The sequence below is a fragment of the Pleurodeles waltl genome, chromosome 5 (assembly GCF_031143425.1).
Source record: "Pleurodeles waltl isolate 20211129_DDA chromosome 5, aPleWal1.hap1.20221129, whole genome shotgun sequence".
Taxonomy (NCBI): Eukaryota; Metazoa; Chordata; class Amphibia; order Caudata; family Salamandridae; genus Pleurodeles; species Pleurodeles waltl.
In genome coordinates, this window is record NC_090444.1 from 429,655,094 (window position 1) to 429,677,828 (window position 22,735).

General features: G+C 40.7%; 1 protein-coding gene across 1 annotated transcript in view; it reads right to left on the reverse strand.

Moving 5' to 3' along the window:
- The window catches only part of ERLEC1 (endoplasmic reticulum lectin 1), a 331,659-nt gene that overhangs the window by 30,151 nt on the left and 278,773 nt on the right, over positions 1–22,735 (reverse strand). Inside the window, exons 10-11 of the mRNA XM_069234195.1 lie at positions 11,466–11,525; positions 1,450–1,574 (exon numbers count right to left, since the gene is read on the reverse strand). Coding sequence (XP_069090296.1) covers positions 1,450–1,574; positions 11,466–11,525 — 185 coding nt within the window. The remainder of the gene's footprint in view (positions 1–1,449; positions 1,575–11,465; positions 11,526–22,735) is intronic.

Consider the following 22,735-nt stretch of genomic DNA (forward strand, 5'->3'; position numbering starts at 1 on the left):
GAACTGGTATAACAGAAAGACTGACACCAACACCCAACATCTTCAAGTCCCAATGCAGGCCATGGAAAAGAGGGAGACAGGACAAATGCCGAAGAACCTTGGCATCACTAAGGCACCCAAACATCACTAAGGAACCTTCACTAAGGCACCTTGGCATCGCTAAGGTAGCAAGGCACCACAACGCCAAAAGAATCAGCTTAATGCGTAATGTTATGTTGGCTACACAGTGGGGACTAAGTTATCTGTTGATCAGGAATGTATCTGCATCATGATAAGGAGCTTGCTTACTGGCTGGCTTCTCAAAAAGGTATGATTTAATCCGCTATAATGGGGTCCCTTGATAGCTTCACTAGTACAATATGTTTGCGGTGTGAGAGTGCTTTCAATGTAAGGGCAAATGAAGGATGCCCATTTGGGTTACTTTTTGCAAACTGCACAGATTGGTGGAATTTTGAAGGCTGTCCTGAATCCAAACAAAACATGACAGCCAAAAAATCCTTGTGCATAGGACCCCTTCAGGGAAACCCATTTCTTAATAACTGGAGAAAAGATACCATGAATGCCTTGGTTCAGATTATGATAACTCTTAACGAGAAACAACCTTTCACCTCCCTCTTCCCATTTTGTTGGCTGCTACCTGGCATTGTTGGACTTAAATAAGAGATAAGATTCCAAATGGTATGATCTGACTTTCAAACTTGAAAAACATGAAAACACTGCATATACCTAAAAGAAAACGAAAAACGAGAAGAATGACATCCAGGTAGGATTTGGAGACAATGGTTTATCAGGGATATTTTAACAGAAATTCGACAGTGTAAGAATAATCTCATCTATGGCGTTTTGAATAATTATGCCTTTTCCAGACTACTTATGTTAACAACCCTAAATAAGAAGAGCCCAGAGTGACTGCCTCAGTCTTCAAACGTCCACTTCAAAAAATCTGGAAAGGCCATTCTGTTAAGCATGCCTTATTTTAATTGAAATTCTAATTTCTTGTGATATTTTAATCGTTATATAGGGAAATTAATTTGCTCTTCCTTTTTTTAACCCCACATTTTCATGTTTCACCCTTTTTCTATCTTCTGTCTTTGGTTAAAACTATTGTACAAGATTCACCTATGTAGTTTTGTTTATTTTTCTTTTAAAAATGTTATTTCATATTGTATACAACTTAAACGTCGCTTTCACCTTGTTCAGTGAGCATATTCCGAATGAGTCAACCAATAATCTCATATAGGCACTCAATACAGTTAATAAATCCAGTCTAACAATGGCTGTGTGCAAGATTTCAATAAAGTAAACAATTAAATAAGGGCCAGTGTGTACAAGTTCTATAACCAAAGACCGATCTGCCCTCCCAGCACAGCTGTTTATTTTTCTATATTGCTGGTTAAGATCAACATCATTTTTTCAATGTATGCACGAAGAAAAAACATCTTCATTTACCTCACTGTCTGTATTCCATCTTCTTTTATCTGAAAGGTTCTAGCAACATTTTTCTTGGCCCAGTTGATGTGCTCGTCTCTGTTCCAGGTGCCCACAACTACAGTTGTTTTTCCAGTGTCTTTGTCCTGCAAGAAAACAAAACGATATTACCTGTAACAATACAATTTTAAATCAGTAAACAAAATAATTTGAAAGCTTGCAGTACTTAGGGATTAGAAACTGAGTCGATATTCTTTTTGAAAATGGTCAATGACCTGTTCAAGCACTTTACAAATTGTAAAATGCAGAAGTAAGTTTCTGTTTTTATAAAAACAGAGGATAAATTAGGCAACTACTTTAACTGCAAACAATATCAGCGGCTGCTCAACAGTTTGAGTGGGATGTGCATTTCTTTGAAATATCTATGAGCCATGATTTTACATTTTATGATTACTAAATCCTGAATAACAATTGGATCTGTAGAATTATTCCACTACAAATTCTACTTACTATGGCAGACAATTTGCCAAGGAGGTGGTGGATCTTGATAAACAGTAGAATACGGGCATATCAGTAGTAGTGGACATCTGGCTGCTAACTTAACTGGAAGCAGATATAATGTTGTAGAGCCATTTTAGTGATGCCTATGGGCACATTATTTTAGCAAATAGGCCTGCTGCCTGAGCCTTTTAGCCTATTAACATTTCATTTTTTTCTTTTAGAATCGGCCACATTCATAGTGGTGTTTTATTTTCCTTTATCTTGTTGTCCTTTCATCTAGGAAAGCATTACATTTCTTAGCACCACATTCTTTCACTCTGTGCTTTCTTCAAAGCTGCAGCGAGATAGTATTGTCAGCACAAGTGGTATACTGCGTCTCTATCACAGAAACACACATTTGTACGTGGGGATACTGTCTCAGAACATCAGTTGCTTTATTATAATAACATTTCCCTGGCCCATGCACATTAGAGGGAGGTTCCAGCCAGATGAACACAACTGCATGCTGTCTGACTTCGTTACAGTTGCTCGCTGAGACCACCGGAAATCCTCCATCTTGCTTAGGATCAGGACCAATAGGGATAGGAGTGTGCCCCCTCCCCAAAGGGATTGGGCACAAGGAGGGTGTAGCCACCCTCAGGGCCAGTAGCCATTGGCTACTGCCCTTTTACCCTAAAAACGCCACTAAATCTTGTATTTAGGGGCTCCCTGAACCAAGAGATTTAGATTCCTGATGATCTCACAAGAAGAAGAAGGACTGATGAGCTGACAATCCCGCAGAGAAGAGAAGGAGTCAACAACCGACTCTGCCGCAGCCCTACCGGGCCGTCTCCTGCTACATTAAGCTGCAAAAGAATAAGTAACGAGTTCTACAGGACCAGCGACCCCTGAAAAGCCTCCAAGGGACTACCTGCATCACGAGAAGCAAGAAACTTCAGTGGACAGCGAACCTGTCCAACAAGAAGAAAAAGCAACCATCTTTAAAGGGACTCCCACCTCACTCCAGAAGCGTGAGTCCAAACTACTCTGCTGCAGACGCCCCTGGCCCTTGACCGGAGGAACCAACCAGCCAGAGTTAGGACCCCCAGGTGATTCTGACCAACTGTCCACCTTGGGCTGACCTCCTCAAACCTCCAAAACGACGCCTGCAAAGGGAATCCCAAGGACGCGCCCCTAACGACGACTGCCCGTGATGAAGATTTCCGATGCCTGGAGAAGCACTGCCCCCAGACTCGAGAGAGACCGACCACCGGTGCAGCAGGGACCAGCAGATGGCCTTCCTTTCCTTCTAGTCGGTGGCTTGCCCAAGAAGCCCCCCCTTTGCTTTACCTGCAGCGCCTAAGTGACCCCCGGGGGCCCCTCCCGCCATTGAGTTTCATTGGGAACCAAACTCCCTTTTGCACCCTGCACCCGTCCGCGGACCACTGGGGGTGCATGTTTGGTGCCTACTTGGCGCCCCCTCAGTGCTCCTCTAAACACCCCTGGTCTGCCCTCCGACAATGCGGGTACTCACCTGCAAGCAGACTGGAACCGGAGTACCCACTGTCTCCATAGGCGCCCACGTTATTTTGGCTCCTGTTGTCCTCTGCACCTAACCGGTCCTGTGCTGCTGGGTGTTTGGGGTTATCTTGAACCCCCAACGGTGGGCTACCTGTGCCCCGGAGACTGAGTCTGTAAGTCGATTACTTAACTCCAAATATGTACTGTATTTTCCTCCCCCAGGAACTGTTGAAAATTGCAGTGTCCACTTTTAAAATAGCTTTTTGACATTTTAAAGAAAACTGTATGTATTGCCGATTTGATTCAAAGTACTGAACTTACCTCTGGAAAGTACCTTTCATTTAATATACTTAACTGCAAACTAAATCTTGTGGTTCTAGAAATGAATTAACAAAATATATTTTTCTATATAAAAACCGATTGGTCTGGAGTGAAGTCATTGAGTGTGTGTTCTCACTTATTGCTTGTGTGTGTGCAACAAATGCTTAACACTACCCTTTGATAAGCCTAACTGCTCGACCACACTACGACAAGTAGAGCATTAGTATTATCTATTATTGCCTCTGTCAAGCCTCTTGGGGAACCCCGGACTCTGTGCACACTATATCTCATTTTGATATAGTATATTCAGAGCCAGCTTCCTACAGTTGGCAGATAAGGGGAAACGTACTTTCACGTCCTGGCGGCTGGTTTATGTGGACAGTGGACACAAATGGTTGTCATGCATGAGTTGTAAACTTGACAGGGGAGATTAGAACAAACAGACCAGATCCTTGTTATGTGTCATCAGAACATTCAGGTGTAGTAACAACATACAGCGTAGAGAAATTGTGCCAGCAATGGTTAATACATTCCTCACTAGATGCTGTTAAAGAACACCTCAGTCTCCTGTCTAGCAACACAAACTTGCAGGATTTCCTCCTGTTAGGCCCAGAAGATAACATAAAAAGCGCTTGTTCTATGCAGTTTATAATGAAATTTGGAAACTTTCCCAAAAAGAAGCTGCTGCTCAGTTAAAGCAAATAGATCAGGACAATTTACAGAAAGCATTAGCCATTGTAGATAATAGGATGAACACCTTGTCCAACTGTATATACTTTAAACAACATCCTTTCATCTGCAGTAGACATTGTGCAAAGGGACATGTCATTTTTACAACATGGACAGAACCAGGTTAGGTCTATTATGCAGATAGGTGGGACACTACAAACATTGAAATTTTGTCGCGTTCCCTGGCAATATGTCAGAGCGAGGGACATTTTATCAGCATTTAATCTGAAGCTACAGCAACAAATAATGGCTAAGAAGGAAGCAACTTATGTTAAGTTAAACATTGAGAAGTTAGAAAAGTTGGCCTTTACTGTGGCTCAAATACCATCTGCTGAATGGTTGATACACAGGGTTATCAATCTGCCTATTTCAACACTGCAATGCAGGTCCTGCTTAAAACACATTCCAGTGGGCAGATATGAAAGGCTAGGAGATAGTTACATTCAGGAGGTGTGGGAGCTTCCCTTTTTGCACAAATGTCTCAATGGCATGAAAGAAGTCTTTTTTTAGCAGCAGTGAATGCAAGACTTTTGTGATCCATTCAATGGTTTGTAGGCAGCTGTCTTTGCACGGGGTATGTAACGCTTTGGCAGCAAATTTAGCTTGCTACCTGAAGGGAGTTCCCGTCCCCTTGATTAGACCAGCGTCTGGTGCTCTCTAATGGAATCTATGTGCTTCTTAAAAGTGAGAACCGTTGTGAAATGCAAGCCAGAATTGCTTATGTCGTTTCAGTCTCCCAAATAGTCACTGTTGCGGTAACGTGCTTTTACCCCTATGCAACAGACGAAAGTAGATGATATTTGGCCCCACACTGCTACTTCAAATGTGAATTTTGACAAGTTAAGCAGACTAAAGACTTTGTTGTTTCAAAATCAAGTGGCGCTGAGATTTGCACGCCAGACCCATGCGCTCCAAGTGACGAGATCATCTGCAGAAATACAGTCCCTTTTAAATACAAATTGACACTTTGGTGAACTTGTGGGACAAATTTTTAACGTGTCTAGTAGTACAAGTATTGTACGTTTCTTTAAGGCTGTTGGTTCTGGTTTTGTAAACACTTTCTTATATTTGGCATAATACCTTCACCATACCCTCAATATTTTTAGGGGATTTCCAATTACTTTGGCTATAATAGGTGACATCTTGTGTTGCTGTTTTTATTCGGAATGGCTGTCCCTTCACAACAAGGAAGAGTGATGGCCCTTCCACCAGTGCAACTGTGTCATGAGCGTATGATGCAGTATTTTGGAGCACGACTCCTGGAAGACCAGGAGTGCAACTGGTCTCTCTCACTCAGACTGGTTTTGGACTGTGTGCAGCCCGTTTCGATTCCTCTGGTGCCTTTTTGAATGTGCACTAAAAGTTTGTCTTTCTATGCAATGCGTACTTTCATTGGACGTTGAGGGTGCTTTTGCTACAGGAAACCATTTATGAACTGCTCCGATGGTTGCTTCAAAATCAGACAACACAGAATGCTGCTGCCTCAACTGGAGCTCAAGCTTTAGAACATGAGTGCTCTTTCGTTTTCATTGGCACCGATTTGGTTTCATTACCACCTGCCAAATTGGAACATTTCCCTGCTCCTATTATCCCGGCTTTAATTAGGGATTTTCAAAATGACACTTTTAAATTCAGCTTCATTGGCACGACTGCTGAGTTTCTAAATTGACAACTTCTACAAATACTTCAGTGTGTTTTAACTAGTCGTTTATGTAAATATGTTTTAAAGCTTTGCATTTTAGTTGCTTTTAACTTAGGAGGTAGGCTGCTTTACCACTTCTGCACAGACAAGGGGTTAGTGTTGTACAGCCATTTTAGTGATGCCTGTGGGCACTTTATTTTAACAGCTAGGCCTGCTGCCTGTGCCCTTTAGCCTAGTAACAATTCATTTTTTTAATTTTTTTTGGAATCAGCCACATTTTCATTTATTTTCCTTTTTCTTGTCCTTTCGCCTAGGAAAGCATTACATTTCTTAACATGACATTCTTTCACCCTGTGCTTTCTTCAAGGCTACAGCGAGATTGGATTGTCAGCACAAGTGGTACACTGTGTCTCCAAAATTCACAGACACACACGTATTTTTACATGGGGACACTTTCTCAGAACATTAGTTGTTTTATTATAAAAACATTTCCCTGTCCATGCACGTTAGAGGGAGGTTCCAGCCAGATGACCACAATTGCATGCTGTCTGACTTTGTTACAGCTGCTCGTTGAGACCACCGGTTCCCTGGCCCACATAGGGATAGCTAGCTGGCTGGAAAAAGATTTGGCTGACAGTTGTCACTTGGTGTGGGATTGGACTCAGTTCCCCACAATTCAGGTGATGCTGCCAACCAAATCCAGCAGCCTCACTGGTACATTGAGAGCCAACACAATAATAATGCTGATAGTTCCCCTGCCTTCCCAATAATACAAAATAGAGCGAGTAGAGGAGGAGGTATAGCTATCACCTGATAATATAGTCTGGACTCTACATCTCTTGTAAAGCTTTCAACATTACAGTTTTGCCACACAAACTAGTTACTTACCCTTGGTGGGAGGGCTTTGCGAAACTTGTGGTTAGATAGAGTATATACCAGAAAGAACATATCCAAAAGTAAGTAACTTGTTCCTTTGATCGATACTTCAAACTGCAGACTCCTCACCTTCAGAATAGATTTAAAAGCAGTACCATCCCTTGTGGTGGGTCTGTGGAATTAATCAGACCAAAAAGTTGTTCACCAGTAGTGCTTCACCAACATGTTGACTGATCCCTACATTGCCACTTGATATATCCAGAAAAGACTGCATATTTGCCAATGTGGTGGGAAGCATCCTTGCCCTGATGAAATGGAACCTCAAACAGTCCGGCGGTTGCTTCTTCACCACTGTATAGCAGATCTTTATGCAGAGGACTATCCACCTGCATAAGATCCTCTTTTTGCATTGCCTTGCCTTTCTTTGCACCTGAGAACCCCACAAAGAACAGATCACCCACCAAATGGTTCTTGGTAAGACTAATATAAAAACTTGAAGTCACTTAACTCCAGAGATTGAACTACCTTTTCCAAGTGCTGCAGCGATTTGGCCTTGGCTGTATGTTACAGATGAATAAACTGCTCTACATGAATCCCTTATCAAGGGTCAGGACCTGGCACCTCATTTCTAGGCCCATTGAAATCCACTGATGCACTAGACACAGCTGATCATTATCTCCTGTTCCCTTTAGTCTGGTCATCGAGCCCATTGCTGTTAGTCTGCGCCAAGTGGGAGAGACCTGTGAAATATTGCTAGCTAATAGAGAAGCATGTTGTCTGCATAAAGGGAAAAGTCATGAATTCTATCTTAGTGATGTGGAGCAGATCATGTGGACGTAGCACAGGTCCTACACGTTTATCTCCAGGTGTCCAGCCTAAATGTCAACCGGCATAAGTCCTGTGTGGTCCCTCTCTTGCCCAGTACCCCTGAGCCCCGAAATCAGTGTGGGTTGCGGGAAAGGACCCTTATCAACTACAACATATCACATCCCACTACCTTGGGATCTGAATTTTCCACACTGAGCAAGACCTAGTCAATGTTAATGTAATTACAGCTATGACTGCGTTCAGAAGCCATGAGCCTTCCGGAGAACCTCGGTAATTGGGAGGGTATCTCTCTCATGCTTACTATGCATCTATATCTCCTCACTAAACTGTTATTACTCCTTCCCAGTAGTTTTACGTGCTTCATACACTATCCGGCGACTAAATCTGGAGCAGCAGTCGACGTCTAATAGTCCTGGCATGGTTGTGGCGCCCCAATGACTGAGAGGAATTGGAAGTGCTAAATTTTGATCAATATTATGTAGGCTCATCAACTGCAGTGGGGTTCCCACTGGGTGTCAGAACTGTACTTAGACAACCATACTACGCTGTTGGTCCCAATGAGGGTACAGAACGAAATAAATGAGACTGACATCAGGAAGGCCTTCAACGATAACGGGTGGGATAGTGAACTGACACACCCTGCCAATGTTTCTACAAATGCCAGGCTTAAATTTGTTCATTTTTTTCTCAGACATACAGCTTACCACATTCCTGCAAAAATAAATGAATACTTCTCCGGTGTAGGCTACTGCTGTCCGTGTTGTCAATTGCCTAGTGCCCATATGGTCCACATGGTGAGGTCGTTTCACCATGCAATATTAAGTAGAAATTATGTCACATCTCTGTCAAATTACTGGGAATACTACACTACACAGTGGATAAGCTTGCACTCTGGGGTTAAGTGAACTTGGAAGGCCAAACTTGTGGCTCAAATTAATGGCCTTGCTTTACTGCTTGCAAAACCACAGTAACTTGACATTGGAAAAAGGTGTGCACCCCACAGGTATCTCTGTGGCTGCAGTCAGTAGTGACTTATGCAGAGGTGGAGAGCAGAGCACTCAGGCAAGAAGAGGCGAAGGGCCTGAGAAAGCATGTCACAGGGCTGGGATGAACTATTGCTAGCCTTCCAAACTCAATCTAGAGATGACACAATCCTGCCCTAGCCAGAAAGGAGCCCACCAAACTGAAAATGGTTGTGGCCCACACTGGAATGCAAGTAGCACCTGTGAGACTACAGGATGGGGACATGGAAATCGGCATCCTGCAGGTCCAACACCACCATCCAGTCTCCGGACACCTGTTTGCGACAGACCCTACAAGGTTCAAAACCCATACTTTTACGATGAGCATATTCCATTTCACACTGGAAAATTATGGAAGCAAACTGATGAGAAAAAGGCACAAGCTGGCTCAGAATCTGTGTATGAATGTGTGTAAAGAAAGAAACAGACGTTGGTGTGTTAGCTAACCCCTATATAAGGTTTGGCCATTACTTCCCCAGAGGAGCGGTATGCTATGCTGAAAAATCTTTTGGTTCCAGGTTGGCACCTAGGGGTATTTCTAAAGGTGAGAAATATGGGGTTAGTATTATCCTTAAAAGCCTTAACTGTACACGTACCATACAAGCCAGTGACAGACTTTTCAGGTACCTATAAACCTCCTAATTCAAGAACAGAAATTATTGAAGAACTTACTTCTGAAACAAAGTATAATGATAAGGGGATATCAATAACTGTGAAACTCAAAGAGAGCAGGTTTGGGAGAAGCCCACGACCTACAGGTAGGATAATTTTTACTAGCCTATCTAGAGGCCAGAGGTGTCTCACAAAACTGTGTTACTGGTTAAATTGAGTTCTCAGTAAATGAGCACCCAAGCAGAAGATGTAAGTGGTAGAAACAGACTTGGATAGATTATTCCCCAACAACTTGGAAAATGCTAATATTATATCATTGTCACTCTCGAAGTGTAATAGCAACATATCCATAAACATTTTAAGATTTTGACAAACAAAAAATATCCCTTTACTAGGTGAATATTATAGTTTACTTAATGAGGAAAGTGAAGAACCAGTAGCTTCCTGTAACACTAGGATGAATTAGTAATTCTCTTGCCGCATTCAAAATGGGACTAAAGTACAATACCCAGCCTTCTCAAAGGTAGCCTATATTGTGCCTCTTTACACCACAATCAAAGCTTATATGGCTACCATTTTTTACTCTGGTTATGAAAGGACTTGTGAATGACCTAAGGTATACAGGAAAGAGGAAAATACATTACTTTTAAAAACTCAAAGAAGAGAGGTCATTCTCTCATGAACTGATTAGTACCTCTACAAATGCAGAAAAATGCAGTGGCACAGAATTTTCCCATTCAACAGGAATGGTTTAAAAAATTGCTTTTTTGCAGAAAACATGTACATTTCTATATACACATATGGGCATATCAGCAAAGGCATAGCAGAGAAGTAGGCGTTAGGTTTAAAAATAAATTATTTTGTTGACTGATCTATCATTAACCAGGATCGAACCTAAGTCTGGGAGGAGCTATAAGATGCTTGATGATAACAGCCTGCAGCAATATATATCTTCAAGATATATAGAGAGCGGCAGTTAAGATTAGTAAATCAATACTTGCATATATATATATTTTGCTTTATGACTCCGTGGTAGTTGATATTACTCAGTCAAACTTTATGTAGGTCCATATTTTTTTTAATTTATTTTTTTTACACGACGTTTTGCGGAACAACCCATTGTAGAAGATATGGAATTTGGACTACTCTTTAAATAAATAAAAAAATCTAAAACAAAACCTTATCTGTGTGTCTTGTCCTGAGACAGGTACAACACAAACCTTATTTCTACATGTGTTTGAAAAATATATATAAAGCAAGAACTTGGACTTCTGTCAAGAAATATTTCCTATTTGATCAATAAAATAAGCTCACTTCATTCAGTGTACAGTCTACCTGGCTAATCCTGGATATATACTTGTTTGGATGCAAATAGTAGATATATAATGATTTACTTTTCGTGAGATATTTGGTTTTACTATCTGCTTGCTCACAGTTTCCATACCATTTAATACAACTGCTTTCCACACCATTCTGCAGTCCTTTGAGTAATGCATACAATTCAAAAACAACAAATTATCTAGCTATCTCAGACACTTTAATAGCATTAAAATGTTGTGTGTGTGTCCCTGAAAGGTCAAGCTCTGGTTGCTGGATAAATTACCAAAAAGATCACAGCTATGTGAAGGGAAAATCTTTGTTGAAGAACACCAATTCTGCTGAATGAAAAAATGTACTCCCGGCTGCCAACATGTGAACGGAGTCAAATTCCCTTTCCTGGCGACATAATTGTCTGGTGACAGCTGTGCTCTCAAGCCAGACCATAAAAAGGTCCCTCCGCAAAAAGAGCCAACACCTCACACATGTTCCTTATAAAGTGATAGGCATGTAGCATGGGAACTATGTTAACAGGTGTAAGATTGGAATTTTATATATGGTTTCAGAAGAAGGTCATTTAACCTTGTATCAAACTTAGCTCAAATTTTGAAGCCGAGATTCCTATTCTTGGCAAAACTGTATTTTGTTTTGACAAATATCCATTTGGTTAATGAGAAAAAAAAGCTTACCTCATGATATTGATGCACATATTTTCCATAGCAGAATTCATACTTCCACCAACCAACACCCTAACAAAGAAAAGAAAAACAATTTTGTTTTAGAAAATACTTCCATTATGTGGCTTTGAAACTATCAGATTACGTATGACTAATGCCTCCTTTGGTTGTATGTTTTTTTTTGTGTTTTCTTTTTAAATCCAGGAAATCAATTATGCAGCTTATGCTAGAAGATGAAGTGACAGCCAGCAGAGTACTTCATTAATGTACTGACAGGAGTATTACAACATAACATTTTATGAGTGAAATTCATTAAAATTGGGAAATTGAAAATTCTATGCCTTCAAAATTCCCGCATCTCTCATTTGACAACCCTTGTGTTTCCAGTGCAAGCAATTTAGACTGTTATTTATTTGCTGTTTGGTAATATCTACTAACTTAATACTTGCAAATGATTGCACATTCTTCACCTTGCAGAGTTAGATGGGATTGTTGTACAATAAACCAAAAATCTAATTACCATTAGGAGACATTAATACCTAACTAGGTCATTCACCAAAGGCCAATTCATGTAACTTGTCACAGCCCCAAAATAATAAATGAAAAAAACGGTCAAAAAACGGAATGTTAATCTATATATGTAGTATTAGAATAATCATATTTAGTGAAATATGCTACGTAAAATGGAGATACATACCATAAATGCCCTAACCATAAGTGAAACTAACAATCCAGGTAAGAATTACACTCCTAAATAAAGACTTTACATAGGAATAAGGTGTATGGTATTGTGCTTTTGCAAGGCTGACTAAAGAGAGCCTTTCCCATATCAGAGAACTATCAGTATTTATGGAGAGATTTTTTTTTGTGGTGACTTTGACGACATTAGGGAAACTCTCAGGGATAGAATTACAGGTGAGGATGAGAAGGTAGCAAGTGACAAAAATACTGCAAAACATTTTGCAAGAACAGACACCAAATCAGACTGCCAAATCTTATCTTTACATAAATATCTCCTGAACAATACTTAACCTGCCATTTTTCCTGCTATCAAGCACTTGCTCCCCAAATATGATTAGGAATGGAGTTATAGTTGTAAATTAACTTAATTCAAAAACACGCTTAAAGTGACTTTCATTATTTTTAGGAACTTAAAATAAGACAACATTTGCGGGGAGATATTAATGCAAAGTTGAGATTTTGGCAATCTATATTTCGGAGTCTATTTTTGTGAAAAATGTTTCTTGGAAGTCTTTGTTTTCAAGTGGAGCCGCACAAGAGCCATAGTAGAGAACAGCTATTCAACATCATTAAGTGTCACTCTTTATTGGAGGTGATTGAGCTGGTAGAGGTTTGGCAGGAGCTTCACCCCGTAAGCAGAAGCACAATTTTCATTTGACTACAGACACATCTGACTCCAGACTAGTGTCTTGCTCAATACATGTGCATTAATCTTATTCAAAAGGTAGAGATTGTGACGACACGGAGGACAGATCAGGAGTAAAGGTCTAGAACGAGAGGGCAGTTATTTGTAAAAAAAAAAAAAAAAATTATTGAAAGAGAACATCCAAAGTGAAGAGACAGGAAAAATGTAAGACTATTGGACGGCCAGCTAATAAGAAATGGGAGGATGGAACCTTTGAGGGAGGGTGGTCGAGCAAGGATAAAATGATAATCAGGGAACAAATATGGATAAATCGTACTGATAAAGGTATATCAGTGTGAGCTGGAAAACAGACTAAGAAGATACGTTTGAAGAGAAAGTGGACAATGATGAAAAGATAGATGATGCCTCATGGCACAAAAAGATCATAGGTCTCAAACTAAATTCAGGAGGAGTGGCCCAAACACTAATAGAGATATTGTGAGAAAGCAAAGAGAGCAAACAGACCACTTGCTCAAAGATGTAAAAAAAGGGGGAAACCATCACAACCCACTTGAAAAATGACAGGAATTTGGAATTTCTTAAAGGGATCCATACATAGCAAGCCTCTAGAAAACACTTAACATCTTTACAGTGAATGACTGCAATTAAAAAGTCATGTTTAGTAGTCGGTGAAGTCAGCAGTTTCCACCAGGAAATAGCTGCTCAAACAGGATTAGCAATCATTATGATGCTGCTGGGTGAGGTCCTGTTACGAAAAGTATCACTATGATCTTTATTAAAAAGTTCAATATTTTTTAGCTCCATGTGTTGACAGAGTTTAAGATGATGTCACAGAAGTTCAACCCATTATGAAATATATGCGGATTTAAGCTATTTAAAAAAATATGGGAAAATCTTCTTTGGTGCTCCTCATGCAAAGAGAGGTCAACATTATAAATACAAATGTTGGCTATCTTTGGGTAAGCTCTTAGAGTAGTTAAATTATGGTGATCAGATGATGTTAATTAGAAATAGACATAATATAGATAAAAGATAGATAACATCCTTAAAATTATTAACTTCAAGCATTCTGTCCATGAACAGGGTGAGAACACAAGAATTATTTTATTAGAGTGACATTTTCCACATTTATGAGTTACTTTCTTAGGGAGGTTCGTATTAGATGTGGAAGGAGGTCTTGGATTCCCCAGTTAGGTAAAAACTATGTGCAACAAGGTCAGAGCAAAAGGCCACAGTAAATCACATTTTGTTAAAGGGACTTGTAGTGGGTAGGTGCAGAAGGCACGGTTGCCCCCAGCCTTCTCCTATTTATTTGCCAAGGTAATGGTGATGGCCCAGTTGGTTGTATGTTGCAAAACTTAAGTCAGAGTACTAGCTACCAACAGATCTTGAAGGTAAGCATTTACAGGAAGTGTAGATTTACTGTTCTAAACTATACATCAACGTATCTTAATAATTTCATGGTGTTGTATACTGTGGAGTCACTATAGTTGCAGGCTGATATTTAAACACTGATATTGTGGTATAACATTGAATAGTGTTTGACCAGGGAAAAAGGACTATGATGTGAAGTAAACAGAGAAAGCTAAAATTACTTCCAGGCAGTGCCCTACTGCACAAGAGTAGACTGGTGAAGTAATTAGATGGTCATCTTGGAACTGGGTGTTTTTTTGGTAATCGACAACGATCTAAACAGAACACAGTAAAATTTGTCAATTCTGCCAGAGTAAGAGATGAACACACGCATAAAAGATGACTTTTGGAGTTTTTTGATCGCCTGCAGTACCTGCAGTATGTTTCACTTTTGGGAGATCTTTCTAGAAAACTGCTGACACATTCAAAATTGGACCTTCAGAGATCAAAGAAAGCAAAATCATCAAAGCACGGTAGAACAGTCTCTATGAAGATTAATGTTCTTCTGAGTTTACCGGTTATCTTTGCAACAGTGTTGGTTGAAAAAACAATTGTTTTTCAGGCGAAGCTGCAGTTTAGGAAATTCTGCCTGATTAATAAGAGACCTTGTAATATAGTCGGACAACACTGCTGCCTAAAGGGAAGGGTGGCTCCTTAATTCTCCTATTGGGGGGAGGTGATGGGGGGCAGGGCAGATACTCTGAGGCATTACAGTCCAAATGGACCACTTGGTTAAGAAATAGATGCTGCCTGTGTTTCTTCTTTCCAGAAGGCATACTTCCTGTGGTCTTCTGAGGCAGAGCTTTTCAAAACATCTATCAAAGTATCCTTAACTACAGATGTTTGGATCAATCTGATCTTTTCTTTCCCATTCATCTTCCACCTTTGAATTATTTGAACTCTCCTTTGTAAAATACATCTGCCTGTGTTCTCTGATTATTCTACAAAATCTCAGCTGACAAAGCCGCAACTCACATATAAGAGGTGAAGTTTCAATGAGTCTTGTACTAGAGGAATAGCTTTTGATTTTCAAGACAAAGGTATTTGGTGAAAAGCTCACAACTGTGAAGAGGTGAAAAACTCTTTCCCCCATTGGTCTAGGGCCCAGCAGCATTATAAAAAAATCTATAGCAAGGAAGCAGGTCACAACTGAAAAAACCACCTATGTTAAGCTTGTATACTGGGGCACAAGGGTATTAAGAACGTAGTAAGAGAAACACACGATTTACCTCTAACACTGAGCTTGCAGCTTTCAGTGCTGTAGATCAAAATCATTCTGAAAGCAAAGTTAGGTTGAGGATTGTGTAGGTAATAACCTCCAGTGTGCTTGTATCTGAGGAAATGAGTATAGCACGTGAATATACAGCACTGTAAGCAGCAGACTATAGCAGAACACATGCTGTGCATAGCCTGGAAAGGCAGTACCCACATTCCTGAGGTGTTACTTTATAGGTTAAAGCAGACGTCTGAAACAATATCTTAAGAAGGGTTTATCTAACTAGTGCCTCTTGATATGCATTAATGTCTACATAGTAGTATTTGGAGAATTTGTGCACTGAAGACTAAATAGCAGCCTTACATATGAATGCTAGCAGGATATTCTTTAAGTAAGCCAAGTTGGCTCCTTTTTTCTGAGTGCAATGCACTCTTGGCATGGCATGCAGTGTATGTTTGGCTTTGGCATGACAAAGCTGAAAGCATTCAACAATCTACCTAGTAATACCCAACTTAGAGATATGGTTACTAAAGTTGCAACAAATATTTGCTTCTTTCTGATGGATCAAGTGAGGTTCACAAACAATATGATGGCACTAAGGGCATCTAAGGTGAGTAGTACTTTAACCTCCTGCAGTTGTTGGAAAAGAAGGAAATCAATGGACTGATTGACATTGAAAGGAGGGACTACTTTTGACAAAATAAATAATGGTGCATTCTCAGAACCACCTAATGTGTGTTTCCGAACAAAGGGTTCTTCTTCTGCCAATGCCTGCAGTTCACTTACGCTCCTAAAAGGTAACAGGCACAAGGAAGATCACCTTCCAAGAGATAAATTATACGGAACTGAATTGAGTAGTTCCAAACAAGTATCTATTCGCAAGGGTAAATTTCTTTTTGACCTGTGGAGTCCTCACTCTAACCTTAGCTAGCTCTTTACATTTGTCCTTGCAGCACTTTAACATAGTTTTTAAGATTGGTAGATATGCATTACTATTCTCAGTTTTAGACAAAGGATCTATGAGGAAGTAGTCCTCCTTGGCTCATAGCTCAAATGTGTAATGTTCTATGTTAACTATAATAACGTCATGATAGGTACAATTGTCATCTCGCAGAGTACCCTTTACTAGGTATGGCTCTAGAGCTGCATCTTTTCGAGTATCCAACCCTGTAATCATGGCACCTATTTTGGTAGTCAGTAGGCCCTGGCTCTTAGTATGTAAGCAATAGGTCTACAGAGGGATCCTCAGCTGATCCAGAATGTACATACGTTTAGTGGTGACAATTTGGTTGGAAGGCTAGGTGAGGTGTCTTTGTTCTTAGGAATCGGGGAGAGCACCAATTTCTCCTTGAATATAAGCCTATGCTTCTTTGGAAGAGACTATCTTTTAGGGCCAACAATACTATGGCGGTTTTGTGATAAATATGGAAAATGTTACTTACCCAGTAGACATCTGTCTGTGGCATGTAGTGCTGCAGATTCACATGCTTTGCATAAGTCTACCTTATAGTGCTGGGCTCGGAGTGTTACAAGTTGTTTTTCTTCTAAGAAAGTTTTTGAGTCACAAGATCGAGTGACTCTTCCTCTCAGTGATAGTGCGCCTGGGCATTGAGTCCTTTGTTAGATTGTTTTCCCGCATGAGGGTGAAGTAAGGGGTGAAGAAATGTATATGTATATCTATATATATATCTATATATATCTATATATAGTAAGAAAAGGAGATGTCCTTGCAGTGTATGGTAAATGTCACTTACCCAGAGTACATCTGTTCATGGCATGTAGTGCTGCAGATTCACATGCTATTTATAATCCCAACATCTAGTGTTGGGCTCAGAGTGTTACAAGTTGTTTTTCTTTGAAGAAGTCTTTGATCGAGCCACAGGATCGAATGACTCCTCCTTTCGGTGATAGTGTGCATGGGCATCAACTCCTTTGTTAGATTCTTTTCCAGCAGAAGGGTGTAGGAAGGAGTGTTAGAGTGAAAGAATATAAATGTACAAGTAAATGTAGTAAGTAGATAATATGTCCATGTAAATGTAAAAAATGTATATACATATGTACAAATAAATACTGCAATGACTGCAGGCTTCCGGGGAGGAGGGAGGGTGCATGTGAATCTGCAGCACTACATGCCACAAACAGATGTACACTGGGTAAGTGACATTTTCAGTTCGGTGGCATGTGTAGCTGCAGATACACATGCTATGCATAGACTAAAAAGCACTCCTTCTCCCAAAACAGCGGTGGCTAGCTTGTAGGAGTTGAAGTAGTTTGAAATAAAGTTTTAAGTACAGCTTGACCAACATTGGGCTGTTTTGAAAATACATCCATACAGTAATGTTTAGTAAATGTATGTGGAGTGGACCACGTGGCAGCTTTACATATGTCTGCCATTGGTATGTTACCTAGAAAAGCCATGGAAGCACCTCTTTTACTAGTGGAATGTGCCTTGGGTGTTATTAAAAGTTGTCTTTTTGCTTTAATGTAATATGTTTGGATGCATTTAACAATACATCTAGCTAATCCTTGTTTAGAGATAGGATTTTGTAGTATTCCGGGTCGCGGCATCGGCGCGCAGTATTTTCTTTTACCCGCGCGCCGCTCTCGCGAACCGGTTCAGCACGAGACGCGTTCGGTGAACGCTCCGTGCCGAACGAATTCGGGTTTGAAAAAAGAGGGGAGCGTTGGAAGAAGCTGGACAGAGGACCTTCCCTGTCATATGTCGCTAGGGTGGTTTCTATTTTTAATAAATCTGAACGAAATCTAATTACTTTTGTGAGGCTTCATCTCTACATTTGTGGCGACGAGGATGGGATAGAAACCACCCAACGAACCCACAAGACCAGATTGGAAGAGTTTTCCACACGTCGTGAGCAGCGCTGTGAGTCTAAACCCCACCTCTACAACTAGAAAGCTAACCTTAAGACACGGGAGCACCGCCAACAGGCTGGCGGTGCTCCAACGAGCATTCTGACCGCGGCGGTTCAGCCGCGATCAGAAGCGGAAAGTCAGCGGTCTCCCGCTGACTTTCCGCTGCTCGTGTGAATCCTCCATGGCTGCGGAGCGCGCTCCGCAGCCATAAGGATTCTGACCCCCCTACCGCCATCCTGTTCATGGCGGGAAAGCCGCCATGAACAGGATGGCGGTAGGGGGGATCGCGGGGCCCCTGGGGGCCCCTGCCGTGCCCATGCCAATGGCATGGGCACGGCAGGGGCCCCCGTTTGAGGGCCCCGCAAAGTATTTCAGTGTCTGCCTTGCAGATACTGAAATACGCGACGGGTGCCACTGCACCCGTCGCACCGTCCCACTCCGCCGGCTCGATTACGAGCCGGCATCCTCGTGGGAAGGTCGTTTTCCCCTGGGCTGGCGGGCGGTTTTTCAGCAACCGCCCGCCAGCCCAGGGGAAAACTTGTAATACCCGCCGCGGTCTTTTGACCGCGGCGCAGTATTTTGGAGGGCGGCATCCTGGCGGGCGGCCTCCGCCGCCCGCCAGGGTCATAATGAGGCCCTAAATCTGTTTCTTTGTGGCTAAGTCGAGTTGTTTTTCTGGTCTCCACTCCAGCTAAGCCTTATTTAACAACTAGAGTGCTAACCTCTTTTTGTGGATTTGTTGAGGAACAGAACCAATGCCATTTTTTTTTTTTTTACTAAAGAATTCTGAACATGTATTTTATAAATTAGAAGACTTTTATATTTTTCAGTCAAATTGTTAGGTTACCTACATAGCGTATTTGCTCTGGAATCAGTATGCAGGCTGTTACACCACCACCACCTTTCCTAGAAACTCCTGGTGAACAACTATCACATGGAAACGTTGGTTTGATGCTTTTGAAACATATTTAGGAGCGTTAGGAGCTACAAGATTTAGACCAGAAAGAAAGAAATGTCTTATTACACTCACTTGGCTTTGAAGGGAGATCTACGTTTAAACATCTACCAGATATACAAATACAACAAGACGAAGAACTTGATGAATTCCAAGAAGCAGTAAAAAAACTGGAATTGAGGTTCAATGAGCCCCCAAGTTTAGTTGTTTTAAGACATAAATTCTTCAAACGAACACTGAAATCTAATGAAGACATTGATACGTACATATCAGCTTTAAGATCTTTGGTAGCTGAATGTGAATTTGATAATTTTTGTGATCAGCTTATAAGAGACCAATTTATTTGCCACTGTTTAGACAAAAATATTCGACAGAAGCTCTTGACTTTGGGGAATCCAAGCCTTAATGAATGTATCAGAATTGCTAAAAGCATTGAAACATCTGTACGATCAGTGAAGGAACTTGAAGACAAACCTCAAGATCATGTCTGCCCTGTGTACAATAAGGAGTCTCCAGTCTTTCAAAAACAAAACGGAGATTCCTTGAGAAACACCAACTCTAAATCTTTTTTTTCACAGTCCAACTTTTGTTTCAGATGTGGAAATAATTTTCACAAGAAAGGGAGTAAACCTTGTCCAGCAAAGCTTGTAACTTGCAGATTGTGCAACAGAGTGGGCCATTTTGCTAAGGTTTGTCAAAGCACCAATTGTAACAAAACTAATGTTGGTGCTATCAAAGACGAAGCTCAGGATTTTCAAGAAAGTGATCTCGTCTCTGATTTACAAGACATGGTTTTAGTTGTTAATGATGATGTTGTCAAGTGGCGTGATCCTTCAGACTGTGTTGATCCGTATGTGGAATTGGGTGTTCGAGACAAAGTTCTTTGTCTGTTAGTTGATTCTGGTGCACGAATTACAATGATCACTAAAGAACTTTTTCAAGATACATGGAATAATAGAATTCTTCATCCTCCAGACAGATTTCCAGTGTCAAATGAAGGACGGAAAATTGACTTGTTGGGATATTTTGAAGATGTTCTGAAATTCAAAGGAAGAGTTATCTATGGAAAAATGTATGTAGCTGTAAAGGGTCTTAATATCCTTGGTTGGTTTCACCAAGGATTGTTCGGTATGATATTAAGACCGGGTACACGCGAGCAAGTTCTCGCCGTGAGAGATTCAGATATGGTGGAAGATTTATTAAACGATTTTCCCCAAAGTCTTTTCTGGAGAACTAGGGAAAATTAAAGGTTTTAAGCACAAAATTAAAGTGAAAGAAGGTGCCCTGGCTATAAAACACAAGATGAGGGGAGTACCTTTTAGTGCACGGAATGATTTGGAAAAGGAATTGATTTCTTTAACTAAGTCAGGTATTATTGAACAAATTGAGTCTTCACTTTGGCTTTCTCCTTTAGTCGTTGCTAAAAAAAATAAAAATGGAGAGCTTAGGGTATGCATAGACTTACGTGCTCTGAACAAAGATTTGGATTGATTCTCATCCCTTACCAAAAATCAATGATTTGTTAGCTCTTGTTGCTGGTGCTAAGTTTTTTACTAAATTAGATTTAGCATCTGCCTACCACCAAATTGAATTGGAACCTGAATCCCGACATTTCACCGCTTTTGTTTCACCGTGGGGAACCTATCAGTATTGCAGGTTACCTTTCGGTTTAGCATCAGCTGCGTCTGTTTTCAGAAGAGTAATGGAAAGTTTACTCAAGGGGATTGATAGAGTAGCCATATTCCAAGACGATGTGTTGATTTTTGGGCCGGATCGTCAATCTCATGATGCCACACTCAGACAAGTTCTGTCTATTTTTCAACAACGAGGTGTTGTGTTAAAAAGGGAAAAGTCTGAATTCCTCAAAGAGGTAGAATATCTGGGCCATGTGATTTCTAGTTCTGGTGTCAAACCAAAACCTGGTTTGGTTTAGAACATTCTCGATGTGCCTCCTCCCGCTGATAAAAGTGGTGTTAAAAGCTTTTTAGGTCTTTGTGAATTCTATTAACGGTTTATAAAGGATTTTGCTACCAGAGTCAGGCCTATCTCAAACTTGCTGAAAGCCAAAGTAGATTTTAACTGGAATAGTGATTGCATTGAAGCATTTGAATGGATTAAACTTCAGCTTTCCAAATGTGTGGGACTGAAACCATTTAATCCTGAGCTGAAGTCTGTACTCACTGTTGATGCCAGTAATGTGGGTTTAGGTGCAGTTCTTACGCAACAAACCCCTGAAGGTGAAAACACTGTGGGTTTTGCTTCCAGAGTCCTAAGAGAGTCAGAATGCCTGTATTCTGTTATTGAAAAGGAGCTCTTAGCCTGCTGGTGGGCGATAGAGAAATTCCGCACTTATTTCTGGGGTACTAAGTTTTTGCTCCAGACAGATCACAAACCACATTTTTATACTAATTGGGAGGAATGTAAAAAATTGTTTGCCCAGGATTGCAAGGTTCTCAGCTCGCCTGCTTCAATTTCAATTTGATATTCAGCACATTTCTGGTGGGAAAAATGCGCAAGCTGATTTTCTGTCTAGGTTCCCTGCGGTTTCTCCATCTCATGTCTTAAAAGATGAATGTGATGATGAGAGTTGCATGATAGCTTCTCTTGAATTCGATGATGCTGGTCCATTTTCTGAAGCAGAATGGATTTCGGCTACAGATAGTGATCCTGTTTTGAAAACCGTTTCTAAATTTATCAGCGAGGGGTGGCCTAAGGAGAACTCTTTGGAACCAGGTATTCAGCCCTTTTTTTAAATTAATGAGGAATTATCATTGGAGGGTGGATTGGTTATGAGATCGGACAAATTGATACCTCCTCATGTTTCAAACATCAAATAATAACAAAAGCCCATGAGGGACACCTAGGTTCGACTTTCACTAAACGCAGGATACGTTCATTTTTCTGGTGGCCCCAAATGGATACAGAAGTAGATAATGTAGTCAAGGGTTGTGTTATTTGTTCATCTAGCGATAAAGTTCTTAAAACATGTGTACCACCCTTAATGCCCATTGAACTGCCGGAGAGACCCTAGGTGAAACTAGGTATTGATTTGATTGGTCCCTTTTACACCCTGCCGTCAAATTCTAAGTATGCATTAGTCCTGTTAGATTATTACTCAAAATGGCCAGAAGTTAGATTTATTAGTGAACCAAATTCAAAAGCTGTGGTGAAATTTATTAGAGATGTGTGCATGAGGGAGGGATTCCCCGAATGCATTGTTTCTGATAATGGAGTTCAATTTGTTTCCAATGAAGTGGAACAGTTTTTCAGGAGTAGTAGTATTAAACACCTAAAAAGTTATTTGTTTCACCCTCAAACTAATGGCCTTGTAGAACGCTTTAATCGGGTCCTGGGTGATTGTATTAAAAGGGCCATAAGAGAACAAAGTTGACATTCACTCTGCTACTCAATCAATGTTGTGGTTCTATAGGACTACACCC